This window comes from Gadus morhua, chromosome 11 (assembly GCF_902167405.1).
Source record: "Gadus morhua chromosome 11, gadMor3.0, whole genome shotgun sequence".
NCBI lineage: Eukaryota > Metazoa > Chordata > Actinopteri > Gadiformes > Gadidae > Gadus > Gadus morhua.
The window spans coordinates 26327623-26338900 of NC_044058.1; the positions used below are offsets into that span (position 1 = coordinate 26327623).

Consider the following 11278-nt stretch of genomic DNA (forward strand, 5'->3'; position numbering starts at 1 on the left):
TGGGATGACCAGTTTGGTGTGTGATGAATGTATAATATAAGTTCTGGAACGGACTGAATGAACCATTGTACGAGGAATACAATAATCCATAGAGAAATGCATTTCCAAATGTAATCCACTTTAGTTACATGCTAAAGAGGTCCAATGTAAACTGATGATCATTTTGGTGTTATAAGAAAAGATATTATTCGGAATTCATATCTGGGAATATTTCATTCCCTCTAACTTTATTTCGTTTAACAGACAGAGCTATACATCTGAACATTTTTGTTTAGATCTTGTTTTTAAACACATCACCAAATACCTTTAAATCTTTTATTAGCGAGCCCCTTGAGCCAAACATACAAATCAATTAAATCCTCACAAATAAAAGTGCATTCTGTTGTTGACTCATACATTATACACTAATATTATGCTGCCATGGTAAAACATCACAAATCCAATAAGGATTTTTTTTCTTGTTTAATCTTGCTTAAAATGGAGGTTGTGTGGTCCTCTATTGGTATATATAAGTTGCCTCAGTCCAGTGCTCACAAACCCCATTTAAAATCAATTTCAAGAATGCATCCCCAAACTGAAAATAAGGCAGTTTTTCTAAACCCCTGAAAAAAATTCACATATTAAAGAGACAAGGTTTCGACCGGTCAGCAGCAACGATATCCCCTGAGTAGTCTCCTGTCTGCCAGAAAGGTCAAGAAATAACCATTTGATTATCTAGTGGTCATTGCTCTGAGAAAGGCAATAGGGTCCCTCTGCATTACACTTGGTCAAGACCTTCCATCAAAACCTTGCATAAGAATGGCCAAATAATAAAGACCAAATACTGAATGTGACGGTGGGGGAAACCATTATTCTAGCAACAATTGATTAGATACAGTGCTAACCGTTCCATCATGAGGTTGGACAATTTCCTTGCATCTACATGCTTGCCTTTTAATTAGTCAATTTGGAAAAACCGTGCCAAACCGAAAACTTGTATAATTTGGTGGAGACATGTTTTATTTTAGCAACACTGTGTTTATGAAAACGATGACTCTTCATGTGAATGCCAATCTAGTGAGTACCACCCCCCCCCCCCCCCCCCCCGAAAAAAAATAATCACATTGCAGTTGTTGTCCACGTCAAACAACGCCATTAACAAATTCAAACATTTCAATGACGGATTTTCAGTGACCATCTCACCCAGTGACCATTGAAAAATAAACAGTTGCCAGGCTATACGATTCCCAAGCAGTGTGTGGAAAATGGAATGAGATGAAATGGACGAGTCTGTTCTCGTGTTGTATGTGAAAGTCTTCAGAAGACGTTTGAAGACTGATGACATCCATGATTTGAGCACATCTCCCAGAAGACAGGCCCTGGTGTAGAGAATCATCTTATGGATTACATAAAAGTGAGCATGGCTAATTGTTGGCATTTCTTATGGGTGGAAATAAAGACTGAAAGCACATTGATATTAGAATAGCCAAATACATGGTACACTATAATTACCCATAAGGAAAAGATACCTCAGGATTTACCCAAGTGACTTAGAACAGCTGGAGCCATAGTTTGACTGAATCATCCATTCAGTTGTGAGGATGTGGCAAAAACAAGCAAATTAGGCCCACTGGTTTTTGAGAGAAATCTGGTTGGATATATGGTAGATAAGAGGGACATTCCTGTTTAGGCCAAGAAAAGCCTATATTTTATTATTATTCCTTTTTCAGCAAGCATTTTTCTCCAATCCAGAAACAAAATGGCACTCGAATCAAACTTTAAGTTAAGATCCAAATTAATTTGAACTCAAAAGGCATCCCAAATAGTTTCCACAAAATCTGAATTACAGTAAGCCAAATTCAAAAGTAATTTGGTGCGTATGACCACGGCTGTACGGACACAGTATGTTAATTTTGTTTGTGCATCCAATATAACAAACAGACTCCCTTTTTATTTCATTACACATTGTTTAGGTGTCAACCAATCGCCTGCAGGACGAACAAAACTCTCCAATGTCACAAGTGATCATCTTGTAAAGCAAATGTCCTTCCACATACAAATATTTCCAGAACATACCGCCTTAAAACTACAGTGATTAGACCGTAAGCCTATTACCTTAATTTGTATACAAAAATAAACCGGCTATGGTGACTTTTCTCTGGTACAGTACAAAATCATAAACTCGCACAAAGAAAAAAAAACATCATGAAAGTAAACCACCTATTCGGCGACACCATGACAGGCTATGTAGAGATGTTGGCAACCTAACCCGCCACGCAAACACAGAAATAAGCCACTTTAAGACCTTCTACAGTGACCGTGTACAACAGACTTAGTCCTGAGGGTGTCATGGCCGTCCACCAAAGTGTGAGGGTAAACGTCACAATGGGGTCCCCCTGGGAGTGCCTGCGGGACCACAGCAGCCCGTGTACCACAGGGACCGCGTGTGTCAGACATAACCTCAAACGTTTAAAGAGCAGCCATCAACCGGATGGCTAGTCATCCTTCTCCCAGGCCACCACCCCATCCTGTGGTGCCGTTGTTGAATGGTAGTGCGCTGTACATATTGGGGTGGTGGGGTTCCCTAACGTGGCCACTGGACTTAATGAATCAGGGACAATATGGAGTGTTGACTGATTATACTTTCCAGTGTTCTAGGCCCGAAACAAATAGAAGTGTGAGACGAAAATATCAAAAACACATGACGAAAGAAAAACAAAACAAAAAAGCGCTAACGTTGCAAAATAAAATCTAAACTTGGTATCTACGACATACAAAAAATGTCATGATGGCACCAAATAAAAAGTAATATTGACCTAGCCAAATAACTGTACACAATCGTCATCATTCCCCTTTGGGCTGGGATGTAGTGGAAATGAACTGTGGTGGTGGGCAAGGGTTGTGGTGTGCTCCTAACAGGGGATTCCCCCCCAGGCCGGATCCCCAGAGTCTGGACCCAGCACCCAAGAGCTCTGCACATGCAGATATTGGTTGCGCTTTGGAAATGCACCTGTGCTGGCCCCAATGGAGGGTATTGCACGGCAGCAAGAAAGAGATTGCACCATTCACAGGGTGCACCGGGCTTATACATATGCAAATCCAAAAATATCAGCTGGGGGGCAGATCACAGAGACCAGACCAGGGGATGCAGCCCGAGAAAGCCATCAAAGACGGATCACATTGTCTAGGTGAGTATATGAGTGCTGGGGGTGGGATATGGTTGGGTGGGTGGGGGGGGGGGGGGGGGGGGGGGGGGGCTAAGCAGAAACTGGGATCTGGAGGGTTCATGGAACACTAGTTCAGTTTGTCCTGGAATATGTAGAGATTATTGGTGGTGGCCACGGCGATGATGTTGTCCAGGGGATGCCAGGCCGTGTGAAGGATCTTCTTGTTAAAGTCCAAACTATCTACACTGATCTCATCCTTTTTGCGCTTCCCACCTGTGCACACCTTGCGCGGCTTCAGCACGGAGCGCGGCTTGCTGTTCTCCCGCGACGCCTCCAGGGTCACGTCCTGCCTGTAGCCCCGGTCGAACATCCGGAAGAAGTTGTTGTAGGAGCCCGTCATCACAACGCTGTGGGAGGAGCAGGGAGAGCGCTGATGAGGGGTGTGTGGGGGACAGGCGAATACAGAGGAGAGGCGCCGGTGCACTTGGCTGGACGGGTGCCATCGCCTGGGAGGGAAACCGCCCAACTAGTGGCACGGGGGCTCTGTCGCCAGTCGATAATGACAGGGCTAGATTAGGAGGGTTCATGCGAGGCCCCCGACAAACAACCATACAATGGTTCTAAAGTCATAAATCATTCAATGACGGGGATTGCAAATAAAATATATTACAATGTTTTTCTTCCACAATATTATACACATGTACATTATTATTTTTATTTTAATATTTTTATTTCATTGTCCCTTTGAATGCAAATTCCATTCCTGTTAGGAGGGAGATCAGGATTTTCAGCAGCGATGCATCACAATTAATGTAATCTAATTAATCTAAATCTGCCTATTGCACAAAATATGAATTTGTGTTTAAAAATTTTACAGTGGGGTCCCGGTTAGACATTGATCGTGGAAGCAATGCACGTCCACACCCTTTTCACAAAGAAAGGTCCACTGTGGGGCAGTACAGATTTATTCTAATCATCGTCCGTCCGGTTGTTAAAAAAAAATCTAAAATCAAGCAACCACCGTCGACCCAGAGCATGTGCGTCAAACTCCTCTCTCCATTCCTCCACATAAGCGTTCTGTGCCAACAGGCCGTCTTCCCCGTTCCAAAGCAGCAGAAGGAGAGGGGAGGAGTATTTGGCTTGCTGATTATCTATACCGCTAGGGAATTGCCTCCTTGTTGCCTTACCTTCATAGTGCAATTAAAATTTATAATTTGAAAATGTTCTGAAAAATGTGAGCAGGGAACGCATCCCAGAAAACTATCCTAAATAAAGCCTATTGAAGCCAATCTGATACAGTAAGCTAATTAAAAAGACGTAATCAAGTGAACTGGGATGCCAAAAAAATTCTGTTGGCATTTAAAGGAGTGGGAGGTCAAGTTATTCACGTTCACCTTTGTGACCAATAAGATTCGATTTGTCTACATTTGTGCCCAATCAGATTAGAATTCTTGAACCTTTCTGACCAATCGGATTAGACGTCTTGTACCTGGCCCAGAAACAGGCCCGTTTTGCCGGCGTCTCTTTCCCTGGCTGAAATGGACCTGGCAGAGACCACTGCTGCAGTATCGTGTTTATCGACGGATCGCTTTTCCTTTCTACAGCCATCTTAATAAGGCAAAAAGCAAAACAACAATATGATATAGGACTGCTACGTGGACGCCAGTGGCTTTCAGATCCACTCATCGGTCAGAGTCTGATGTTTAAGGCAGAGCTTCAATGTAGACTAAACGTTTTTTAGCTTATTTAGTAAGAGATGGCTTCCAATCCTCACAAAGCGAATAGGTTTGGCATTGTGCAACGTTTTGATGAAATTGCACTGCGGGACTAGAACGGTTTACCCGACGAGGGAACAGCGAATTGTAATATAATATTATGCACATAAATAAATCTGTCATTTGAAATGATTTCATCTCTCACACAGGCGCTATTGTGCGTGTAGGAATACAATAAAAAGGCAAATACAAAAGAAAAAGGCCAAAAGGTGTTAGATTTGGTGTGCAGTGTAGCCTCATGTCATTCATTGCCGTGACAGTATTAGACTGTGTGCTTACAAGCATTTGATAACCTTTTAGATGAAGGTTACCGATTTGAAGAGCTATGAAATGAAGTACGACTTGTGTAAGATTCAATCTGTTTAGAAAAGGTCAACATATTATTTAATAATATGGACAATAAACACTTATTCTTCAGAGGCTTGCTTTTTAAAAAGGCCAACAACACCCACTAAAGACATGAATGCTTATAATATCAATGTCTCACTCTCTGCAGTGTCGTTGGGTCATTTACCTTTTATATTTCATTCACAATGTTTTCTTTCTGTCCGCAAACCTCCCTTGAGACCTTCTAACAGTGTGCATAATGGAATACATTTTTCATCCCAGCCACCAACCGAAACAAAACGTGTGCGATATAAATTCCTGTACAGGCCTCGGCTAGACAAGGGCACTGAACAGACGGGTGTGTGTTGATGATCCCCGACACATGATAACACACACACACACACACACACACACAGCAGCTCACCTGTCATTCCCGTTCCAGCAGCACTCAAACTTATCAAAGATGCAGTCGTTCTCATAGAGGGAGCACAGCTTACTCCTGAGATATTCATGCACCTGATGGAGCAAAATGGCAGCAAAGTCAACAGCTTTACAGCGGATCATCCATTATTTGGTGAGAAACAGTCTCATAACCTGCACAGGGCCCATGGAAGGATTTAGATATTGTGAAGTACAGAAAGAAGTGCCTTGTTATTAGACATGGATGCACACCTGATACGTCTCCACTGGCCTGGTCTCCATGTTGAGGTCCCATATCTTTACTGACAGGTAGTCACGGGTCATCATGTAGCGCCCGCTGTGGCTGAACTTGACGTCGGAGATCGACGAGATGATCTCGGAGAAGAAGGAGCGGTTGTTTGGATCCTCTGGCTCTTCGAACACTGAACAGAAGAAGGAAACGTTAATTTAGTCACTTAGAATATGACGGACAAAGACGTTCAGACATGTTCCACTTTTGTTTTTATCAATTAAGATTAAATTCATCAGTGATACATGACCATGAGTTAAAGGACATGCAGATTTTGCACCAAGGCAAAGCGTACGGCCTACGAACTTATTGTCTGTTGTACGTCCTGGAACTTAAACAGTACCTAGCGTGTTACCCTAGCCGTCTTTGTTAAGCACAGGAAATGGCTTAACCTAACAATTGTTAGTGCATGGCACTTGGTTCTATGAACATCCTTCCTGTACCGACAGCGCTATATTGTTCATCTTTCTTCCGACAAATGTTCTTATTGTAAGTTGTTTTGGGCCCAATCCCATTTCTACCCCTTACCCCTCCCCCTTGTTTTGAAGGGGTAAGGGGTAAGGGGTAGAAATGGGATTGGGCCTTGGATAAAAGCGTCTGCAAAATCCCCCTCAATGTCCATGTAAAGCAGGAACACCTACTCTTGGAGTGCTGGTCGCAGAGGGCTGAGGCCCTCATGTCACACAGCCTGATGGTGCCCTTGCTGCTGCTGTAGACGAAGGTGTTGCACTGGTTGGGGTGGAACTCTGCGGCGGTGATCACCTCCGTGAGCTCCTCCATGTTGGTGGGCTTTATGTCAACGATGTCTGATGGGGTTCAGGTGAAGGACTCCAAAATGGTCAACGGACTGCATTCACACAGCGCTTTTCTAACCATTGACCCCTCAAATGCGCTTTAGAAAATTGCGTCACACGTGCACACATTCACACACCGACGGCGGTGTCAACGATGCAAGGCGACAGCCAGCGCGTCGGGAGCAGTCAGGGTGAGGCGTCTTGCTCAGGGACACCTCGACACTCTAAATCGAACAAGCAACCTTCTGGTTACCACTCAACCCGCTCTTCCACCTGAGCCACAGGCCGCACAAAACACTTCATTTCACAGTGTGTGTCTCGCCAGGAGGACTAAGCTTCCAGAAGCAGAGGTGAGAGATTAAACCCAATTGATCGCAAAAAGAGGATACTGAAGCTCCGGTCGGTGATCTCCAGATTCCACAGGTTAATCCTGAGGTCGTCCGCAGACAGGTACGTCTCACAGTCGCTGTTCACAGAGATGGAGTTGATGTGGTACGTGTGAGCGTTGGCAAACACGCGCCGAGGGCTGGCCTCAACCATCAGGTCCATGGGACGGAACACTGGCACCTGGAGGGAAGCGGGGCGTTGACACAGTAATTAACAGTCGTAAAGAATTAAAAAAAACACACCACGAGGTGTGCGTGGGTTGAGGAAGCAACGCAAACATCACGACCGGTTAGATTATAGGGCTGTTGGTAGAGGAAACCAACAGGATACACACGCAACCGCATTACTGGCAGGCAGGAGAAAGCATTTCAGATGAACAATGCATGGATTTAGGGGCAGGATAGTGGAGTGGGTAGACAGCTTACAGCTAAAAGACTGTCCCGCCGCGTCCCATCCTTATGCGCTCCTTAATGACATGCGGCTCAATTCACTGTAAGCCGCTCTGGACTAAAGTGGCGGCCAAATAGTGAAATGGTAAACAGTGCGAGTGAGAACTGAGTCCTAACAAGTACATCATCCCCGTGTCAACACACACCCGTAGTGTAGTGACGGTGTTGGGGTCTCGGTAGCGGCCATCCTCCTCCTTCAGGTTGTAGCCCTCCGGTCGCTTGTCCCGCTCGCTGATTTTCCAAAGCTTTATGGTTTTGTCTGCAAGTCAAAGGATCAAGACGAGATTAGGTTCCAAAGAAGAGGTACGATATAGATATAGAAAAAAAGACAGTTGCACAATAGGAGGCGTCGCTGCTCAACCAACCGTTTGTGGACAAAAGAAACTGGGCGGCATTCTTCTGGGGCAGCCATCGGATCTTGTTGATCTTCTCCTCGATCTCCAGACTCTTCAGGTAGTCCGAACTCGGGTTCGTGGCTCTGGAAGGTGCTTGTACACGTTGTACTCCCCGCGGCACTGGGGCTGGTTCTTACTCTACGGACAACAGTGACGTGACAAGAGAGACAAGAAAGCCGTCGTGAACACAAAGCACTCGGAGGCAATGGCGGGTGTGAGGACGAACGGCGCTGTTGTTCGGAGGAGACGGCGGTGATGGATGAGCGGTGGCGGCGGTGAGTCACACCGGCTTACCTCTGGCTCCTGCTGGAAGATGACGACACGGCCCCCCCTTGTCCCCGGTAGCCAGCAGCTCCCCCGAGTGGTTGAATTCAACAGTTGATATGATGTCAGCTGTCATGGACAGACGGTAGAGAATTGTGTTAACACTACAGCTACATCTTGTGCTTTAAATATGGTACAGTGTGATTATTGTACGCAGAACATCACAGAGCGTGTTCGTCTCGCTCTTAAATGGAGCGAGGTTCTCGAGAAGGATGGGACCTCCTCCCTGTACCGACAGCAATATATTGTTGCTTCTGTTTCTTCTGACAAATGTAATTATTGTCTCTGTGGATCAAAGCGTCTGCTAATAAATGCCCCGAATGTGAATGTGTGATGCAATGGATGCCGTTGTGTCCCACACAACAGTCAAGAGGGGAAAGACATTTGCACAGATCACGAGCACAAAAGCCAGAGTTATTAAAAGGTTTTCCAGTTTTGTATCCGATGCACTTATCCTTGAGGGGGATCTTAACACTGATCCCGTGGACCCGCTCCAGGGCTTTTGTGCTCTTGTGGTCTGTGCAACCTGGAGTGTCTAGAACCATTTGGTTGTTCGATGGTGGCTCAAATACAAGGTCATGCCTGTGGGCGCAATGGTTTGCTGTGAAAGTCAATGCTTTGTAATCGTTTATCAAGTCAAAAGGAAAATCTTTTTAGAAATACCCGCCAGGTGAGAATTGATAAAGTAGTTAATGTTCAGATATTTTTAAATGAACGTTTGCTTTGCAAGTGCAATTTACAACACAGGGACATCATTTAAATGATCATCTCTGTTTTTCAATCCCACAGAACAATAGATCCTTTATCAAATGCCTGCATGAAAATAACCCAATACTAATTGTTTGGCTAACAAACATAGCCTACTACAACTTGACTCCACACATTTACTTTTTAGAAGCCAAAGAAATGGTTACAAAACTGTGGTGCCGAGTTGTGCAACCGGGCCTATTAAATGTCTTGTTTTGGGAAAACTTCAGCAAAGCCGACATTTAGGGTCATCCTTAGGTAAAGCTTACTGTAAACAGCCACATAGCTACAATGGCAAGTCCACCAATTACTGACAATATAATTGCATGGGACCGGTTTGTCGGCATGAGATATCTGCTGCCAACCCTTTTTACTAAAATATATATCTTATATGCTCAGGAACAATATACTAGCGTAACCAATATAAAAATACCCTATATTGAATAGATCCTTCAAGGAAAATATGAATATTATAAAATTCAATTTCACAAATGTCAGTGGGCAATTATAATTAATATTGGGTAACAAAGGGAGTTTGAATGAAGTGAGTGAATATATATAAGGGTCGGACTAAACAAAGGATGGAGATGGGAAGTATGTGTATTGATCTTAGAGGGTGAATCTACAATAGTTTGAGTACTTGTGGAAGCTCCAATTGGGTCGTCTCAACTCAGACTCAGTGACCCTGATTTTCTGTGAGCACATCTATGTTTTTGAATATAATGAATTTAAATTAACATGCAATCCATCAAAAATAATCTAAACATCCAGATGTGCATTAGGGAGCGTGGTATGAATGCGCTTGTGTTGTACCTTTCAATATTTAAAGTGAGAAGAAACACTTTTGATATTGGCAGAATGCCAAACCGTTAAATCTCACTGACGGTAGCGGTGCTAAATAGTGGCAGGCAATTCTGTGACATGCCAAGCCACACGCCATGTCCCGTCAAAATCCATTGATTGATTTTGGGCTTTGAGTCAACGACTAGACATCCATGGGACTAGACGTCAGGCCCTATACTGCAAAACTGTGTTCAGTGAAATATGCAGGGATTCCGGAAAGACTCTCTCCATTCGTAGCAGCACAATGCAATACATCCATGGTAAGCACTCAGGTCCCCATGCTAACCCATGACGCCCCACATGCACTTACCCTCCGCGACATCGTCATCAATCGCTCCCTTGACTTGGGAGAAGCACCACTGGACATCGTTGCACCCACCACCGGCTCCTGCAACACACACCAAACAGGAAAATACATTGAACGATTCATCCTCCAACCAAGGGTGGCTCCAGTCATCCAGTCACAATCCTCACGCTTCCTAAGCAGGGCCACACAGGCACTCCCAAAGCTCTTCAAAACGCCCCACAATAAATAACCCTGTTGGCATCTGTAGCCAACAACGAATGCATTAAAACAGCTGGGACAGATGAGCTGCTAACGCCGAATCAGTAGCCGTGTTAACAACCAAACTACAACCATCGTTAGCCTAGCTCGCCAGGCTAGCCTCGCCAGCTAGCAGCTCATCGATAGCATCCACAGCACACGCTCTTACATATGTTCACGTTCACAGAGACACAGCCACGGAGTCGTGGAATAAAGAAACACCGTGTTCAAATACAGGTCCACGGTGAGCTGGGAGCGTTTACCTGCCATGGCGAGGGACTCAGAGCGGGGGTGCGGTGGTTGTCGGGCCCGGGGTCGGAGCGGTGCGGACTCGGGTCGGCCGGTTCTGACCGAGGAGGAGCGGCGGCGGCGGCGGTGGGGAGGAATCACGAAGATAAATGAACGACTCTCCCACACATGACAGGCGTTGGTTGGATTTTTGTTTTTCTGTTTTGTCACCAGTGTAGAGTTGACTGTTGAAATCCGCACGGCTCGGCTCGGACTTTGAACTTACTTGGGGTTATTTCCCCGCCTCTGCCTCTCCCTGCGTACACTTTCAAAATGGCGGGACGCGGGCGCTCAGCGGGCGTCAGAGCGGCCAGCGTAGGAGTGCACTGTCGGTCCTTAGCCAATTAGATCCGTACGAACCGCCAGCGCCAAGGTTCGAATCTCATCAGCACCCTAACTTCTATTTAATTAATTGTTCTCTATTTCTGGCAAGCACTTGTAGATAATCTAGAGAAATCAAAACCTAACTCTGCACAATTGTTAATTGTGCAGATCATCATAGTCATCATGTTCACTGTACCTGTAGTAGCCTACAAGAGGGAGTTAGCAG

The 11278-nt window shown here is 45.0% G+C and overlaps 1 protein-coding gene across 1 annotated transcript; it reads right to left on the reverse strand.

Annotated features, from left to right (window-relative positions):
- Positions 1-194: 194 nt before the first annotated feature.
- ppp2r2aa (protein phosphatase 2, regulatory subunit B, alpha a) lies at positions 195-11014 on the reverse strand. The gene is given in 13 exon segments (XM_030369493.1): positions 195-3553; positions 5673-5764; positions 5921-6090; positions 6599-6763; positions 7141-7318; positions 7734-7846; positions 7953-8046; positions 8048-8077; positions 8079-8120; positions 8277-8312; positions 8314-8375; positions 10207-10284; positions 10704-11014. Coding segments are annotated over 13 exon segments (1347 nt in total). The 5' UTR covers positions 10711-11014; the 3' UTR covers positions 195-3273.
- Between the last annotated feature and the right edge of the window lie 264 nt (positions 11015-11278).